Below are 20,583 nucleotides of genomic sequence, written 5' to 3'. Positions count from 1 at the left end.
GCATGTGTTTTATAAATATTTTTGGAATCCAAAATGTATACAAATTTGATATAGTTTTTGTGAACATTTTTTTGAAAGTTGGATAGTTGTAGATTATGCATTCTTATAAATGATTTCTAAAATTTGTAATATTTATTAAATTGGATGTTCTTTAAATAAAATTTTTGTGTTTCTTGATGATTTTGCTGAAATCTTTATGGTTAAAGAAGTTTTTGTACTTCTTGGTGTTATGTTGAGATTTTCATATTGAAAAGCCTCAAAATAACTAGATGTTTGAATTTATCCACATGATTGAGATGAATATTGTTCAAGAATTGGTTTTGTAGAATCTTCGGTTGGTTGAGAGTTATCCCACACTCTGAAACATAGGAGTTGATTCCTGCACTAGAGGGTCAACCCTTGTTTATTTCATAAGTGGTTGAGTCAACCTGAGAGTCGATTCTTGCTTCCTGGGAGTCAAAACTCGGGGTCCCTAGTGTTGACTCTGATTATAGGGGGTCGACCCCTGACCTTTGTGAGTCAACTCCTAAGGATTCAGAGTTGATCTCCGAGAATGTGAGAGTCGACTCTTTCTGAAAAGAATAGACCTCTGTTCAGAAGTAGTTGACCTTTGAGATTTGTGAGTCGACCCTTGATTAGGGACTTCTAAGTTGACTGAGTCAACTCTTTTGAACCTGTATGTTTGTTTGTAATGGTTTGAGTTCAGTTAAAAGTTGTTTAACCTAGGTTTTGAATGGATCAACCCAGGTATAGGTTGGTACACCTGTGTTGGTTGTATTTATGAGTTGATTTCATTAGTTTGTATTTGATATCCAATGAGAGACCCAAATCATATTGAGATGCATGATATGATGCGCGTGAATTAGCATTTGATCTTTTTTTTGAATTGGCATGCTGTATAATTTCTATATGATTGAGCATGACATGAAGTGATTTAGATGTGAGCATGATTTAGTGTAATTACTAGAACATAGTGACATAAATTACATATTGTACCTATACTGAATTTTCATATATCACTAGGTTTAGTGAAGGTGTTGATGAGCTTTCAAATGCGTAGGTCTGAACAGACCATACATTGGGTTGTGAGTTTTATAAAATATTATTTTACAAAATTACCACTAGTAGTTTGATTTAGGACCTTGGAAGATATTACCACTAGCAATGTAGGATGTAGTTGAACATGATGTTGATTGGGGCACCAAGGTGACCCCAAGTGTATAACTAAGAGTTTACACAATAAATTGATAATCGTATAAGTTAAAGAACTTATTGTAATAGGCTCTGTGCACTCGAGGGGTACGATGATAATTAAATTAATAATGAATGTTAAGTAAAGATAAAACAAGTTACACAAAGATTGAAGATTACACTATGAAATATGGGGTGACCTATAATGGATTCTGCTCGTTGAGCGAGTTAGCATCAATCTCGTGGTCTGACAGTTGACATATTGTGGGTGTGGTTCTATCTTTTGGTCACTTAAGGTGAATCGGTCTTCAACCACAATGGCTAAGTGAACGAGGACTCCTTATGGAGGAGGCTCAACTATGTATTCTAGCGGTAGTGCAATATAACTTTTCCAAGAAAAAGAACCATTGATGAATAATTCTGGAATTTTGATGTTGGTGTAAGTGAGTTCTCTTGGTGTTAATAAAATACTTAAAATACCATGTTTGAAAATACACCCCCATGTAGGTTGGTGAGCCTATATCGTCTTAAGTAGTGATGCCCCTTGGACAAAATTAATTAATATCAAATAAAGTTAGTAATTGCATCACATAGAGAGCAAAAAAAAAAAAAGATTAACAAAAGATTAATAAAATATGTTCATGCATTTAGGATATGCAAGTGTGTTTGTTCTTCTTCTTAGTTAGAGGTAAAGCCAAGTCAAATACCACAGGAAGATGGGAGTGAGACTCGTGTGGGCCACTGACTTGGTTAAGTCCATTTAGGTTAGTGGCCTATCCTTGGCTGCTATTATGGGATATGAGGTCTTGTTCTTGTTGAGACATTTTGTTTGTCTCACTCTTGCTTGTATCTCATTTTTTAGGCACTCTCGGGTAGGCGGTGTTGGTGGTGATAGATGTTGATAACCTCGGATATCTTTGGAGCTGACTCGGGGACTCTTATATTCTTGAGATTGCTTTTGTTGTTTTGGGACACTGTTATGTGTTATGGGACTTGTCCTTTTGTGTGATTGAGATTGTTCCCATTATTCTCTGATGTGAACGATTGTGTAAAAAGATATACTTGTAGTTCACCTAAGTTTTTGTATGTGAACTTTCGAAATACATTAATGAAATATTCTAAAATTCACTATGCAATGAGTTATTATATGTGAATGAAATTTCTTTTAATCAGGATTCAAAAAAACCTTTTTAGAAATAGTTTCCATTGTGTTCTCATTTACACAACCCCTTGTCAAAAATATTTCAATCAAATCCTTAATTTTGTTCTTCTGCCATGTTTTCCTTTTTAATTAATTCTTTTAATCTATTTAAAAAAATGGGTTGAATTTTGAGGTATTTACATGAAGCTTCCAAAGCATTAGAATATTCTTTCATGCATTCATACAAGCAATCCATAGGGAGCATGATTTATGATGATTTATTTATTATCATATATAAATAAATATTCATATACATTGCAAATAATAATTCAACTCACTTTTCTAATACATTGCAATTATGCAATCTATGTTCATTTTAAGATATTAGAAGAAACATGCATTAGACTAAAGCTTAAGTCATCATATCCAAATTCAATTTGGATATTTATTAGATTCATAATCAACGAGAGTTGTCTTTTTGAATCTAACGGTACATATGTGATCTACATGCTTAATGTGAATGATGAAGTGTATATATATAATCAGTAGAATATGAGAACTAAAAATATGAGAATTAATGTGTGAATCACTATTTTTATGGATTTGTTTTCTTTTCATCTTAAATCTAACGGTCTTTAATCATCCAATTTTGATGCATAAACATGATTTTTTTAAGGTTTTAAAATCAATGGTTGATAATCTTCATAAATATTCAAGCATTTTCATCAAGATCCAATGGTTGATTCCTAGCAAATTCATCATGCCAAGTACATCCAAATGGTTGGATTTGCAAAAAAGGTGTTGGAAATGCCCACATTTCTAGTTCTCATATTATATATATAAAGATTTGCTACAGTGGTTTTTGCGTGCAAGCGACCTAGTAAATGCAGTGAAATTCCCTTGTTTGTTTATTCTCACATCGAAGATCATAGATATGATCTACATTTTTTTGGTGGGAACATCCAACATGTATATAAGTTTTTCAGTGATCCAAAAATCAACTATGAAGGCATCAATTTTTTATAACTCCTGAAAACATATTTTTCGTGAGAAAAACATAATCAAAGAGTCGATTCCTACTAAATCGAGCATGCTAAACACATCTATGAGGTTAGATTGTATCAAAACAACTCACATTCTGAGATTCAAACTAGATTATAGGTACAATCGACTGTAATATATATATATATATATATATATATATATATATATATATATATATATATAAAGCGAGAGAGAGATAATCCTTGCCTACTACTGCTTATGAGGCTTTTGAAGGGTTCTTTTTTGTATTTTTCTCATCTGCCAATACTGATGTGCTCCACGTGCTTGATTATATAGGAATCGACTCTTGCATCATCCAATTCCGATGTGAGGTAGGTTTTTATGAAGTTTGAAAATTGATGGTGTAAAATTTTTATAAATATCATAAATATTCAATGCTTAAAAGGGTACATTTTTTATTGAAAAATATTATTCATGTGTCATTTCCGCATGAAATTAACCATGTCGAGGTCATTTGCAGAAAACAACCCCAGAAAATCCATGTTCACTTGCGATAGACTGTGGTAGGTATGAAGCGGAGTAGGCAACTACTCTCTCTCTCTCTCTCTCTCTCTCTCTCTCTCTCTCTGTCTGATACGGATTAGCTGCCGCCTACTCTGATCCATACCTACTGCCAGCCTGTTGGGTTTATGAAGGGGTTTCTTCTATCTTTTTCTCAAATCTGGTCATACATATATATTCTAGATACTTGATTTTATAGGAATGGACCTTTAAATTGTCTGATTCGGACATGTAGATAGTTTTTATAAGGTTTAAAAATTGACGGTCTACAATTTTTATAAATATTGAAGCTGAAAATTTTATGTTTATTTATCAAAAAATACAATATAAGTTTTATTTTCTAGTAAATTGACCATGCTGAATTTCTGCAGGTTAGATTTGCAAAAAATATGCTGAAAACCCAGTTTGCTCGCAGTAGACTCCCAACTTTGGTAGGCAGCTACTCCCTACTATGTATACACGAAAACCCGTATCTTCTAACAGGTTTTTGTCAAATTTGGTTTCTTTAGCGGCGGATCTTGACCACCTTTAAAAGTATATATATATATATATATATATATATATATATATATATATATATATATATATATATATATATATATATATATATATATATATATATATATATATGTCATAGCAAGCATACGAACTCACTTATGTGGAAAAGTCTCTAAATTGGATTTTTAGAAATTTTATTTTGAAGGAAAGAATTCATACTAAAGGTAGGCCTTGTATGGGTTGGAGAACAATTACCACCCCGAAATAGGTTGGGGTTTTCCAGCATATTTTTGGCTATGGGATTGGCAACCTAATTATATATAGTTGGGCTGCGGGTTGGGACCGTGGAAAGGGTAGTTGAGGACTCTTGCTGAATTTGTAGGAAGAGAAAACCAAGATAGATAGAGAGGGGGGATTTGGTTCAATCTTAGAAAGATTCATGACTTGGGGACAGCTTCAGGTGTTCTATCCCTTATTGTATGCGGTCGTCGTTAGAAGTTGCAGTGATATTATACGTGGGTTCTTGGGATTTCATTCAGAAGAAACCCTACAGAAGCAGCAGTTGAGAAAGAAGTGGATTGCACGCGTTAGATGTCTTTCCCTATGATATTGTAGTTGAGAAAGAAGATTCAGTTTGGTGGAAGAATACTATATATGAATGGATCCTTCACAGTCAAGTCGAGTTACCCTAATCTTCAACTGTCATTGGTGTGAGACTTCCTTGAGAAAAGGCCTTTGGATCAAGAGATTCCCGGATAGAGCAGTAATCACAATTTGGTTGGCAATCGATGACAAAACTTAGGATGTTTGAGGTCTTAAAATCAATAGGTTTCAGCATAGCTAGGTGGTGCTATTTCTGCCCACCTTCATCTTGCATACGGGCAACCAATGTTGTCAGCATGGAATCGGACGTGTATCGTTTGGCCAACGATTCAGGTGAATAGGCCAATACCGATTTGCAATATTTGTCATTCTGAATCGGCCAAAAAATAATTAAAAAACATTATGTGTCAATCAGTACGTGATACGTGATAAAGCCATTAAAAAATATTAAAAAAATAATTTTAAGCTATTTTTTACACCTATTAAAAAATAGCAGATGTAAAAAATATCCGAGTATTGTATCGATTTTACGATACGTACGTATACCCATAACGACAACACCAGGGGCAACCCGAGAATGTCACCAACTTGAAACCCATTGGCGTACCACCTTCGCCCTCAAAGACAAAGCTGGGTATACTCCCTAGAAGGCAAGGGGGACATGGGGTTTTACGACAATGAACACAGCAAGCGAGTCAGTTTTTCCTCCACTGTCCATTGAAAAAAAGGATGGTGCTACTTATATTTCCAATATGAAGAGATTATTGAACTGTATGGACCAATCCAATCAACATTTGGGTCCATAAAGAAAGCAAACCTACACATGCAACTTCAACAGGGGATAATTCTTTCATGTGATATCAGAATTCAATGATTTTTTATGGCATTGAAAAACTTATTTAGTTCGAGAGCTACAGCTAAACTAATAAAGCTTGTTTGCCACTATTCAGCATCCCATCACATTATTTAGTGGGTCAAACAGGCCAATCAAAATTTTACATATAATATATTTAAAAAATTTGATCGAGATTTATCTACTTATCTGATAAGAGATTAAAGATTGTTCAAAGGTCAAGGTTGATCTAGTTAATAACTTTCCTAATGGGTTGAAGCAAGTCCCGATTAAATATTTTAGTGCTGGCAGAAATGGTTTCTGGTAAGGTCATGCAATGGGTTTAGCCCAAAAAAGTTTCCACTGCAAGGGTTTAATGTCATGCCGCAGAGTTAAAATAGATACTACTTTTTTTTTTTTTTGATAGTCAAGATGGGGTTAGTCTGACCCCTATCCGTTCTTTAAACCAATATTTGTTGTGATTTTTACACAAAAATTTACCCTTCTGTCAATGGGTGTGAGTCAGGGGTGATCTTTTCAAGTTTTGGTCATTCATTAACTGTGCTAGGATTTTAACAAAAAAAATGAGTTTTACAGTAACTATAGCTAATGTTAACCTTATCAAAACGGTATAAAATATGTAATAACTCTATACGCAACTCCCATGTTGGAATCCCCTTGTTTGGTAGGAGCAGTTAGTGCACGTCACTTTGTGTTGGGAGGTTGCAAGTTTTAACCCCAAATGGTATGCTTGTATAACTGGTAGGGGTCTGTCTAACCCCAGCTTTCTCTGTCTAAAAAAAACTCTCATGTTGGACTACTTCCTTCCAAGGCTTATGATACACGATAATAGATGTATATTGGACTTGTTTCTATGATGACTTTCCCTTCCACTCACGCATTGTTTAGGATTTTAGACCATGCTGACAATTCCCTACCTCTACATATTTTGGTTTCAATGAAAATACGCTTATTACTTTCCATGCTATACTATTTGCTAGGGGTGGCAATCGGGTCGGGTTGGCGGGTCAGCATACCTCAACCCGAACCCGACCCGTTTATTAAACGGGTCAGCTGTGGCAAACACGAACCCGACCCGTTTAATAAACGGGTAACCCGACACGACCCGCCAACCCATTTATAAATGGGTTGGGTCGGGTAAACGGGTTTTCAGGTTCGCGGGTCAGGTTGGCGGGTTGACCCACCCGCCTAACCCGTTTATTAAACGGGTCAGCCGGGTTGGCGGGTTGGCATACCCCCAACCCGAACCCGACCTGTTTAATAAACGGGTTACGCGGGTCGACCTGTTTATTAAACGGGTTGGCTTAAGCCCAACCCGAACCCGCCTAAGAGGCGGGTTGGCGGGTCGTGTCAGAAATTGCCACCCCTACTATTTGCTATTCTCATCTCCTACTTCATTTTACCTAATGGATCACAATTTCACAAACATTAGTTTTTTCCCAATATTTTGCCTAGAGAAACTGCATACAGGATTAGAGGCAACTCACGGAGACATAAAATGCTAGGCCTCAGGCCCCTACCCTCTAGGCCTATGCTGGGCTTCACTGCAAGAAGTATAGTGCTCACGGGAGTCGAACCCGATTGCCCGTGCTCCAACTACACTAACCCCTTTGGGGTTTCACAAACCTTAGATTGATAATGTTAGCTTAAATTTTTTTTTTCACCAACTGTATTAAACTATTGATGTTGATGTTTTTAGTTGTGATAATGTTATCTTTAAATTTTCTTTTTCACCAAAACTAAGCTTATGCAGCAAGTTATGGGCACACTACAAGGATGCAGGTCAATAGCGGTGACATATCTCATTGTTATTGCCCTATTTCTCAATGTTATAGGCCTACAACGGTGAAAATTCTCACTGAAAAGACATTGAAAATAAATTACCTTTGTTGAGTAATAACGGTCATATTTATAGCTCGTCGTTAAAGGGTGAACCAACAACAATGAAGAATCTTATCGAAACTAATAACACCAATAGCAGTGTGACAATTTTTAACGGCGAGAGGGTATAACGATGAGATACCCGGATCACCATTATAGGCTACATGTAGGTTATCACAGGGAGCTATTATTCTCACCATTATAGCCTATAACGGTGAGATCCCTACTCATTGTTATAGGCTATATAGAAGAGAATGAACTCACCAATATATACTATGGCGAAACAGAGATCTCGCCTATAACGGCGAGACATGGATCTCACTGTTATAGGTTATAAATCTGTAAATAAAAAAAAAAGTTTTAAAAAAACGAATTTACAATAAAGAGATTAGCATTACAATGATTACTCAAGGCCCAAAAAGCAAGCAAAGAATCAATGACAAACAAGAATTAAGACAAAATGAAATAACAAGGCAATGAGACAAGGGACAAGTGCCATGTGTTCTACCAACAAGTTAGAGCAACATCTATATTCTTTTCAATAATAGACCCAAACAACAACCATTTAGTGCCAGTAAAACAAGTTAACACAGACCTCCAAATGTACACCTTGGCACCTACATAACGTTCTTCAGATTTCAAAAGCACTAAAACAAGTTACTTCACAAACCAATTACTATCTTGATATTTTTTCACATGAACAAAAGCAAACCAAACATGATTGTCAGATGACAAAAAAAGGAAAAGAAGGATGCATTTCTCTGTCTTTGTTGCACCCGCCATGCTATAACATAGAAATTTCAATAATGAAACACTAACAAAGAGCTAAAACCACTCATATCCAGCTGCTATGAACAAGCACAATTTTGAAACAAAAATAGAAAAATCAGCCTGCTAGAATTCATCACATCAATAACTATTTTTCAGATACATGCTCAAAAGGCGCATCTCACTTTTTTTGCATGCTACAGAAAACACTAAGACAAAAAAAAGAAACCATATTGAAAGATACACTCAACTAGCATACTTCAAAACTCAAACAACGAAGGGACATCAAGAGAGAGAGAGAGAGAGACATCTTATAATTCTGAGATCACAAACCAGGACAACACTCCATCCCTGCAAGAAGAAACTCGGTAAAAACTTTCAAACACATTAAAAGAACACATAAATTTCAAGAGTGTTAACACATATAAGTAATAAAAATGAGTCAAAATACACAACAATGTCAAGTTTCTTACTTAGATGCTACATAACCCTAAAAATTTTGGATCTAGGATGGGGGGATTCTGTCTGTGCGCATCCATGAAGGCGTGTGTCTCCTCCTTTAAGTTCCTAGTTGCTTCTCTCTCTCACTCTATTTCATGTCTTTCCCACTCCCTTTCTATTCTTTCTCGCTCCATGTCCTGTCTTTCTCGCTTCATGTCTTGTCTTTCTCGCTCTCATTCTTCTTAGTTTGTCCTTTGTTCTTCTCTTAATTGTTGGAGCTCCACCTTTGTCGCCTCTAGCTGAAAAGATAACTCTGAAACTTGAACCTAGCTGCAGAAATATGGTTTGGATGGAATGACAAATGCAATCATCTCCCTCAAATGTTCGTATCGCTCTTTGAGGCCCTTGGCAAAGATCTCTCACTGCATCATCGACGAGTGTCCTTGTGAAGAAGATGTTGAACTTTCAATCTCCACAGATTGCAGCTTTGTCTACACGTCATTCATAAATGGTTATTAGTAACTAATAAAATAAACAAAATAGAATGAATGAATGTAGCACTACAAAGTGTGAGTTATTTATAAAGGTGTCTTCTGTTTTGCTACACATGAATGTCTTTCATTCTGAATGGGTACATGTTTCTTTGTAGAACACACTCATTGTCGGTTTCTATCCATCTATTTTACTTTGTAGATAACAAATTAAGAATTTAGGACTTATATTATATAAAAAAAATAAACTTATGGAATATAAAACTTACCCTCATATGATACCTCTGGAGGTACGAAGATAATCCACTGGTATGTATGACTGTTTGTTTTGCTCTATTATCAATTTTTTCTTTGATGCCTGTTGTCAATCAAAGGAAGCAATTAGTAGATGAAAATATAAAAATTTAAACATTTGTTTACTTATAAATATATATCCAATATTTATTATCTAACAATCTTCTGTGAAAAACTTGTAAACCTGTTTTCACACTCTAGAAACATCCCTTGGGAAGATGTTGTTCTGCTATGTCATGGTTTCTAAACTTATGGTAATACTTGTGAAAACCTTCTCGAACCCTTGAGTATGATAATACAAGCTATTTCTTTATGCACGCCTGATATTCAGATATATCCTTGTCTAAATCAAACTCGTCCTGCACTAAATTATCAAAGTATAGTTAGTAACAATTTTTTTATGAATTAATATGTTTATCAAAATATAGTTAGACAATATACTTACATAAACTGTCTCACACAACTCCATTTTCTCATCATCTGGGACCTTCTTCCATGAGTTGTGAGTGAGTATGTTTCGCTCTTTGATGATGCACGAAACCCGCCTAAAGAATATGGAGGAGTCTTCACCCACAACTCCTTGTGTCACATGTTTGATAGTTATTGAAGTCTCAACATGGTCTTTGCAAGGGTGTTACAAAATCCACCAATTTGGTCACCCCTGTCATCTCAATCTCCTCCGAACAACTGACTGCCCAAGCAGTAAGGCTGGTAGATGAACTAAACAGCTCATGACTCAGCTCGGCTTGACTTGTCATGAATTTGTTCATGATCGGTTTGTATAACTGACGATCGGAGCCATGAGCAGCTTGTTCAACTTAAACGAGTCAAGCCCAAAGATAGGTTTAAACAAAAAACAAAAAAACAAAGCCACTAAAAGTCTAAGCATGTATGGCAGTTTGCAAGATTTTGGTTCATAGGACTGCACTGTTATATATGGAAATAAGACTTACAAACTAGGAACCATGTGAACTATGTAAAAAATGGATACTTTCAGTCATCTTTTTCACAAATCTTATCTTGTAGATGTGTTTAACACGGTCCATTTGTTCAATATTTGGAACATGCTTTTTTGATGAATAAATACAAAGATTATGAGCCACGCTGATTTTTCAAGCCTCAGAAAAGCCTATTCACTTGTCATAATCGGACTATCCAAGAGTCAATTTCTACAAAATGATGCAAGTAGAACTCATGTATAGTCAAATTTCAATCAATTAAAAACAAAAATCTCTATTTACACAATGGTGATATATATATATATATATATATATATATATATATATATATATATATATATATATATATATATAAAAGCTTAGTTTAAAAAACACATGTAAGCATGCTTTTTAAAAGAGTAGAGTAGTCTGGGAGATATATATGGTCTAGAAGCTACACATGTTTCTCTCTCTCTCTTTATATATATATATATATATATATATATATATATATATATATATATATATATATATATATATATATATATATATATAAAGAGAGAGAGGATATGGTAGATATATTTATAAAGTTGTTGCAGTAACTTTAGCGGCGGTAACAATGACAGGTTTGTCATTTAATAATCTGTAAAAACACAAATGTAACTTATTGCATCTATTTCTTCCTTTTTTCTTGACGTTTTTAATCTTTACATAATAATTTCTAAGCATTGGATTCCTATCTCCACAGTAAGCAGCCCTTGTGGAGGTGGCCAGCATGCTTAACAGAAGGTGACACATTGTACCAATAATTGAGTATATAAAATCCCCACACTAGACATCCATGGGCATCCTAAATCGTCACAGTCCAAATTATCAGCATGCCACTCGCTATATCTTTGTGGTAGGCCCCACATTTGCTTAATATCCAAAACACCCATGATCAGTAAATAAAGATTTCTTTTTTATATTTATTTATACTGAGAAACCGCCCCCAGGATCAGTGGCGGTACTTACGGTCGCTGTCCTGGCAACGTAAACCTTCGTGTGGGCTTACTCCTTGCTCCCACGGCGTTTCGGCTTTGCGCAAGGAGTGATGTCCATAGGATTTGAAGCTAGGTCACCTGCCTAGAGGCCTAGACCCCATCCCACTAGACAAACCCCTTTGGGCCAACTAAAGATTTCTTCTCTATGGTCATCCTAAAAACTTCAGATTTTGCATTCATCCTAGTTCCAAGTTCAAAGTAAAAGCAAGAGAGATCAAGTACAAGAAAGGCAAATTGGTATCATATATAACCTTTTGATCAAATCGGAGTCCGGACCACCGTATATGTGATCTACATCATCCATTTAGTAAAGATCAGCATTTGAATCGTTGGAATCTAACCTGTGTACAGGGTTTTTTGGTGATTCAAAAATCAAGGGCCAAAAAAGACAAAAAAAAAAATTTATCATTTAGAAAATTAAGTTTTTTTTTATCAAAAACTTACAGTCCAAGGGTCAATATTATTAAAGTCGGTCATGCTGAATCTATCTATGGGGCCAGACTTAACCTGCTTCAATAAAATCCAAGGGGGGTATGACCACAGGGGATGACTAGAACTAGGTTTAAAGAAGCCTCTATATGGGGGTAGTTTTTCTTCTTTGAGGGCTATCTATAGTAAGAGAGAGAGAGAGAGAGAGAGTTTGTTTAGGAGGGTCAATGACAAATCTGTCATTTTATAAAAATTCCTTGCAACCTCCAACTCATTCTATTCATGGACAGTTTTGTGGTTTCCCCAACTGAAGAAGGCCCCCCTGGATTTAGGTTGCCATGCCCACCCAACCATGCACTTAGTTGTCTCCACCCACCAAGCCAGCTCATTTCTTCTCTTATTGCTGTTGAGAAGACCACATCAAGACATCCCATATGAAATTATTAGCTCCCCTCTCTCTCCCTCTCACCTCCTTTAAAAACCCCACTTTCCCTTTTCCTTCTTGCATTCTTTTTCTCTCTTTCTCCAGTTGCTTCCTTGCTCTGTCTCACTGTCTAGTGATCAAAATTGAGTCGGCTCTTGCAAGCCTGATCAGTATCACCTAAGAGAGAGAAACTCTGATACCTTCACAATTTCCTAGATAGATACTTAGACCTATCCCCATCTCATTTCTTTCTTGGCATTTACTTTGTCATAAAATCAGCCATACCAATCTCATTTTACCAGAAAACAAAGGCAGCATTTCTTTTTGTTGCTCATTCCATCTTGATTAGTACCTTAGAGCAGAGAGAGAGAATGAGAGAAATCCTTCATGTCCAAGCAGGACAATGTGGCAACCAAATTGGTGGCAAGTTCTGGGAGGTGGTGTGTGATGAGCATGGGATTGATCATAAGGGCTCATACGTTGGGGACTCTCAGCTCCAACTTGAACGTGTGAATGTGTACTTCAATGAGGCTAGTGGCGGGAGGTACGTTCCCCGGGCCGTGCTAATGGACCTTGAACCCGGCACCATGGACGCTCTAAGGACCGGCTGGCACGGCCAGCTTTTCCGGCCCGATAACTTTGTATTCGGCCAAAACGGCGCAGGAAACAACTGGGCCAAAGGCCATTACACCGAAGGCGCCGAGCTAATTGATTCTGTTCTTGATGTTGTTCGCAAGGAGGCCGAGAATTGCGATTGTCTTCAAGGTACTACTATGTCCCTACACCTTCTAATCTTGTTCTGGCTAGAATGGCATAGTTCTTTTTTAAGGTGCGCTTGGATGCCACTCAAATACAACATTTAGGGGATTTTTGAATTGCTTTACTACTAGTTGGTATGCTGAAAATCCAAGAGGTAGGGGAATTGTGGTAGCACCAAATGTGGCGTTGGGTGCACACCAATCCAAGAGGTAGGCATGTTACATTAGAAAGAACAAACAAATTGGATTTTATCCTGGTTTGGATACAGATCTGATAAAATTATGTGGATTTGAAACAGAAAAGAGTCCGACCATATAAGTTTGATTCCGAGCCAAAGCACATGTTGGATATATTTTAAGATCCATATCCAAAAATGTATCAGATGCGGATTGAAGGTCTGACTGAATCTGAACCATTTGGAGAGAGAGAGAGAGAGAGAGAGAGATAAGTCCAAAAAAAATTATGTTATCCATGAATTGGCATGTAAATTGTGTATTTGTCATGTGCTGCCACCCACCAAAATGGGCAGGCCAGATTCCTTTGTGGTGGTCCACTTCTACGGTGGGCCATGGCCCACAAAAATGTGACTGTTTACTGGTCCGTTTCCCTGAAATCTGTCTTCATCAAGGCTTATTCAAACCACGAGTTTTGCTCATGTAATCATGGTTTATTTATTTTAAACTTTTATTGCCCTTACCTGGATCTGGGTGTAGACAGATCTAGATCCAGATCTCTATATGGCCAGTACTCAATCAGCTTTCTAGTCCAAAATTGCTATGTGAGTTGGACATGCACACATGATGACACCAGGCCAGGTTAGAGTGGATCCTATTGTTATCATACACCAGTGTCAAGGGGCTAATTTCAAGCTAGGTAAAAGAAATTATGGAATAGATCATATAGATTGTGATGTGGATATATGGCCCACATTTTTTCAGTTCAACATCTTTCCTCTTGTTTCAAAATAATTTGGCTTCCCCAGTCTGTCAAATTTGTCTTAGTGTAGCCCACAAGGGTACCACTCATGTGGCAGGGGCAACTTGTGAATGTCACCAAGATGACCGGATGTCTCAAGTTCGAAACACATGGGTAGTATCCTTCGCCACAAGGCCGAAACTGGGTGCGCTCCCTAGTGGGCAGGGGGACTTCAAAGGGTTTAGCAATCCAAGGCCAGCCAATGTACAGTCAGTGATGGGTTTTCCCCTTCAATTATCCAAAAAAGAAAAAGAAAAAGTCTTATATCGGTGTATAAAAATCACAATCATTTGTCGCAAAACATATATATATATATAGTATCTCCTTCAATGAAAAGAATCTATTTACATTTGGCATATCAATTCGTCCTTGTATTAGCGCCTAAAGCAAAATGAGTCTCTGTGTAGCAGTTTTGGATCACTCACAAGCATCAACCTCTGATATTAATATTAAGCACCAAAAAGCATCAGATTGAAGGTTTCATTAACATTGTTTCATGTGTGGTGTTATCTCAGGTTTTCAAATCTGCCACTCCCTCGGGGGCGGCACCGGGTCGGGCATGGGGACATTACTGATATCGAAGATCCGTGAAGAGTACCCAGATAGGATGATGCTGACATTCTCTGTTTTCCCATCCCCTAAGGTGTCTGATACGGTGGTAGAGCCATACAATGCAACTCTTTCTGTACACCAGCTCGTGGAGAATGCAGACGAATGCATGGTGTTGGACAATGAAGCACTGTATGATATATGTTTTAGGACACTCAAGCTTACTAATCCTAGTTGTAAGTTTCTCTCTCTGTCCTACACATTTTCTTTTGTTCATTTTTCCTTAGGACAATTTCTTCTATCTTTTCTTTTTGTGACCAAGGAAAACCCTCACTGAGAATCGGGTCACTTAATGAGTCCGCCTCACTACAAGATAAAACTAAGGGTTGAAGACACGAGCAGCAAGCCCAATTTCTTCCCTCTTTTCTTCCCTCTTAGGCTACAAGCCCATGTCAGCATGCATATCATTTGGATGATATTCTTAATAATGGTCCAAACTGAATTTAGGATGTATATTTGCCACAATCGATTGAACCTACAATCCACCTAGCAAACCCTTTTTTTTCTTTTGGTAAATCTAACCTTATAGATGTGATCTGCATGCTCTATTTAGTAGGGATATGCTTTTGGATCCCCAGAATCCAACATATATACAGGTTTTCCCAGTGATACAAAAAAAATAACTATCATAAATGCACAATTTTTCGACTTTTAACTTTTTTTTTATCAAAAAACATGATCTAAGGGTTGATTCTTACTAAATCAATCATGCTGAACACATCGATGAGGTTAGGTTCATTCAAAATGACTTGCATCATGAGATCTCAAGTAGATTGTCGGCATAATCGATTGTCGCAAATATATATCTATTCAAAGGGGATCAAAGATTTGAAAGAAATATCCTTAGGGTATTTTTGTACCTTGAAACCTAACCCTGTTCATGAACTTCAATGTTTCTATTAATATAAGAAACGGTGGAATTCAGGAACTTGGTCATGTTTCCTAAGATGCGCAAACAGTTTTAAACCTAACCATATTCATGGACTTCAATAATTCTTTGTATTAACTTTTGATGCAACCAAACTAGTTGGCGACCTTAACCACCTGATCTCAACCACAATGAGTGGTGTTACATGCTGCCTTCGGTTCCCCGGTCAGCTCAACTCGGACCTCCGTAAGCTCGCGGTCAATCTCATCCCCTTCCCTCGGCTTCACTTCTTCATGGTCGGCTTTGCGCCTCTCACTGCACGTAATTCGCAACAATACCGGGCACTCACTATCCCTGAACTCACCCAGCAGATGTGGGATGCCAAGAACATGATGTGTGCTGCAGACCCGCGACATGGCCGCTACCTAACGGCCTCGGCCATGTTCCGCGGCAAGATGAGCACCAAGGAAGTTGATGAACAAATGATGAATGTTCAAAACAAGAACTCTTCATACTTTGTGGAGTGGATCCCCAACAATGTCAAGTCTAGTGTTTGTGATATACCTCCTAATGGGCTGTCCATGTCGTCGACGTTTATGGGCAACTCGACATCTATCCAGGAGATGTTCCGTCGAGTCTCGGACCAATTCACAGTCATGTTCAGAAGAAAGGCCTTCTTGCATTGGTATACAGGGGAAGGTATGGATGAGATGGAGTTCACGGAGGCAGAGAGTAACATGAACGATCTTGTGTCAGAGTACCAGCAATACCAAGAAACTGGAGTCACTGAAGGAGAAGAGGAATATGAAGAAGAAACTGCTGAGAACTAGGGAACAAGGCTTGCACCTAGTCACAAAGAGAGAGAGAGAGAGAGAGAGATGTTACTGCTTTGCTTTTGTGCTTGTGATTTTGTATATTTTTATGGATGCTATATGGTGGTTTAATTGAGTGCATTGTATTCATGTTCTGTGTAGAAAGTAATATCTTGATCTGCTACAATGGCTTGGCTTCAGAGAGAGAGAGAGAGAGAGAGAGAGAGAGAGAGGACAATCAATACCCATACCATGGAATGTTCGACTTTTCAAACCACCTTTAATCATCATTTATGAAAATATGTTTTGGCAAATACATGATCAAAAGCCTAGGAACCAGCTTTTGGATCAAACTTTTTTTGATGCATCAATAGGATTTTTATAATATAAAACATTTCAAAAGTTGTAAGCCATTGATTTTTAGCATATTATAAAATCTTATTTACGCATCAAACAACTTTGATCCAAGAGTAGTTTCCTGAGTCTTTTACCGTGGAGATTACATCTGTATGGTTAGATTAACAAAAAAAAAAAAGCACTTTCAGAAATAATGTTTGAAGTTGGTGTGAATGGTTTGGACCTTCATTGATTTAGACGGTATATATGCAAACACAAAATTTGACTTATTTATTTTGATGGACTTTTTTTTTTTACGATGAGTAGCTCTCACCGGGTCACTTATTGGGCCTGCCCCCTATGAGGTAAACCCTGGTTGGGGTCACCTACACCCAAGCCATTATGGAGCCCACCAGTTAAAGGTACCCGCGCACATCCGATGAGAGTTGAACCTGGAACAAACAATTGACATAACATATTATTAGTGGGAATCTGTTGGTCTATTAGCTTGGCATTGTCCTAATTTCCAAACAAGGTTGAGTGTGTGCATATGGTTAATAGTAACCTTTATTTAAGGCTGTAGAAGGCTCAGCTCTCAGCCCTAAGAAAGGATTGTCGGGTCGCACTGGCCTATTGAAAAAGTAGGCATGGTACCAAATCTCATTCTCAAGTTGGGAAAAAGACTCTGGAGTCAGTGTGACCGTTCCCCAGTCCTGCTAAAAAAAGATAACAAGAGCTAGAAGAGGAAGAAACCCCTAATTTCGAGGGCTGGTATTTGTGCAAGTTTTTACAGTGGCCCAGAACAACTGGACAAGCTTTTAGGCCATGTCTGGAAACTAGCCGTTGGAGGTAACTGAAGTGGGAAGTCTAGAATACCTAGCGCCAAAGTCGTTTGGGATGGATGTAGTCAGTAGGAAATAATGGAACTGGTAAATCCCCAGTTGAACCATTCCACTTATCCCAAATAGCTATGTGAATTTGCTAAATCCACAAAGTTTTGAGGATTGTGTATTTGCATCCTTAGCTGCAACCGGCTGGCAGTTTCCAAGCAGGGGCCTTTATGCAATTGCAAAAAAAATGAAACCACGGTGTCTACTTTGGGAAGAGGAGATTCATGAGCGAACTGGGCAGCTTTGCAAGGTACTCAGCCCAATCACTAGATGGCAAATATAAACAAATATATTTTTTCTCAATTGAAAATAATAAAATTTGGACCTGAGGCAACCACCAACTTGCTCATTTTCAAAATAAATAATTGTTTCAAACTTGTAAACATTATAATTGAAACTGCAAGAAATTTAAACATTTATTTGGGTGACAAGGCACAATTTGAGAATTTCCATAATGAGCAGAAGTTTCCCAATTCAACATCCACCATACGGGGCCTAAACGGTGTGTTTGATGGCGCATCCCCAGCGACATCATTCCCCCCCCCCACACACACACACACCATCTCTCTCTCTCTCTCTCTCTCTTCCCCTTTTTCTTGGCTCCTCTCTCTCCCCCCTTTTCTTCTTTCTTCTTCTTCTTTGATTAGTTTTTTTTATGTGAGTTTTTTATTTTTATTTATTAGGGTTTTTCCTTTGATTTGTATTGCTTAGGGTTTTTCCTTTGATTTTTATTGATTAGGGTTTTTCATTGATTAGGTTGAATCAAATATCTTTCATTAGAGCTTTTGTTATTTAATTTTATTAGAACTTTTTTTATTTGATTAGGAATTTTTTTCTTTGATTTTTTTATCAGGATTTGAATCAAATATCTTAATTATGGGTTTTTGATATTTAATTTGGTTAAAGTTTTTTTGTTTGATTTTTTTATTAAGGTTTTGAATCAAATTTCTTTAATTAGGGTTTTTTATACTTTATTTGATTAGGGTTGTTTTTCTTTGATCTTCTTTCATTAGGGTTTGAATTAGGGCTTTTTATATTTAATTTTAAGATTTATTTATTTTATAGTTTTTTTTGTAGCTTAGGGTTTTTTTGTTTATTTATAATGTATTTTTTAGCATTTTATTTATGATTTTTTATTTATATATAACAAATATGAATTCTTATTTTCTCAAATTATCTGAAATTTAATCATTTTTTTCATACTTGAATCCAGTTTCAATCCATATTTGGGTTTAAAAGCTATAATTTTTTTATAAATGTTCATAATTAGATTCAATATGACATTCATTTAATCATTTATATATTAAAAATATCAATTCTTATTTTTTTTCAAATTACTTAAATTTTAAACATTTTTTAGTTTTTAGATCCAATCCAATATCCATATATGGAGCTAAAATCCATAATAAACATGTTAAAACACTCATATGTCTCACTATCTAAAATGAACTTATCCCACCCATTATCTATATGTGTCCAAGTTGTCAGCAAAGCATAAAAAATAAACGTTAGACACAAGAAACACAGCTTCTTATCCAATCGAAATAAACGTTGGACGTATTACAATTGTTACATGAAAGACAGAACATATTTGTTATGTTCTATTGTTTTGTAATCTCAGATGTGCCATCAAACACACCCAAAAGCTACAGTCTTGGCCACTTTCTCACTGTCTCCCTTGAATTGGACAATAATAAGATCCATACTAAAATTTCTCTGAAAATCTTGACTTTTAGTGTTCATAGAATGGGAGCCGACTTCCAAGTTAGTGAATAGTAAAATATATTGTCGTCACATTCTCAACTACGGGGTCCATAGCTCAGTGGTAGAGCATTTGACTGCAGATCAAGAGGTCACCGGTTCGAACCCGGTTGGGCCCTTTGTTCTTTTTGGTTTTTTACTTTTTTTACGTGTCTTTTCGTTTCTCTATTGCGTGTTATGAAAAGGTGAAAACTTTTATGTTCATAGATCTCAGCGTATTTTGGAAATATTGCAATATATCTATAAGTGATGATGAAATCAGAATTTTCAGAATATCATTTTTCTCAAAATATAGCAAGTTTTTCATATTTTATATCTATGGGTTTCTATATCGTTTTAGTTTATAAAATATTTACATGTGCTTAGCTTTAGGGGTGTTAATGGGTCGAGTTTGATACGGACCGCCCCTACCAAACCCTATAGGGTTAGGGTTTGGTAATAAACAAGGAGGTCCGATTAGAATCCGGGTCAGAATCAAAGGGTCTAATTAATACATGGAGCTGATTATGGTTTGTGAAATTTCATACCATACTTGGTCTCGGCCTGAGTCCCAACTAATTTTTCACCATAATTTTTCAATGTAAAAAAGATTGAGAAATTTATTATTTAATTGGATACAGCCCAGGTCTGTTCATGTAATCCTTATAGGATCTGGGTATAGTTTTTCTTATGGTGGGTTCAACTGGATCTGGTACCCACATCGAAATTCAATATCTGAGCTTTGTCCTACCTGGGTCTGAACGAAACCTGACCCATTGGCACCGCTACTTAGCTTTCTCTCAAAACATTCAGTAACGCATGGACTAGGGTTGTCAACAGGTCAGGTTTGGTTTGGGTCCAGGTGAAACCAGATCCAGACCTGATTTGGCATGCTGGTATCGGGTCTGGACTTTGTTTCAATCAGATCCATCATAAGAGAAACCATACCCAGATCCTATAAGGATTACATGAATCAGAGCCGGACCATATCTGATAAAATAATATTCTTTATCCTTTTTACATTGAAATTTTT

General features: G+C 36.7%; 1 protein-coding gene and 1 non-coding gene across 2 annotated transcripts; both read left to right on the top strand.

The window, feature by feature from the left end:
* The first annotated feature begins 12,640 nt into the window (after positions 1–12,640).
* Positions 12,641–16,731, top strand: LOC149818975 (tubulin beta-7 chain). Its single transcript, XM_089986532.1, has 3 exons — positions 12,641–13,326; positions 14,811–15,080; positions 15,932–16,731. The coding sequence occupies exons 1-3, from the start codon at positions 12,933–12,935 to the stop codon at positions 16,600–16,602; spliced, it is 1,335 nt and encodes a 444-aa protein (XP_089842658.1). The 5' UTR covers positions 12,641–12,932; the 3' UTR covers positions 16,603–16,731.
* A 2,887-nt stretch (positions 16,732–19,618) lies between these two features.
* Positions 19,619–19,690, top strand: TRNAC-GCA (transfer RNA cysteine (anticodon GCA)). The gene has a single exon. It is a non-coding gene; the product is annotated as a tRNA-Cys (tRNA).
* The last annotated feature ends 893 nt before the right edge of the window (positions 19,691–20,583 follow it).

Source organism: Nuphar pumila, chromosome 13, assembly GCF_984573655.1.
Source record: "Nuphar pumila chromosome 13, dmNupPumi1.hap1.1, whole genome shotgun sequence".
Classification (NCBI taxonomy): domain Eukaryota; kingdom Viridiplantae; phylum Streptophyta; class Magnoliopsida; order Nymphaeales; family Nymphaeaceae; genus Nuphar; species Nuphar pumila.
Note: the sequence above shows the minus strand (reverse complement) of the source record. Positions and strands in the feature narration are given on the sequence as shown.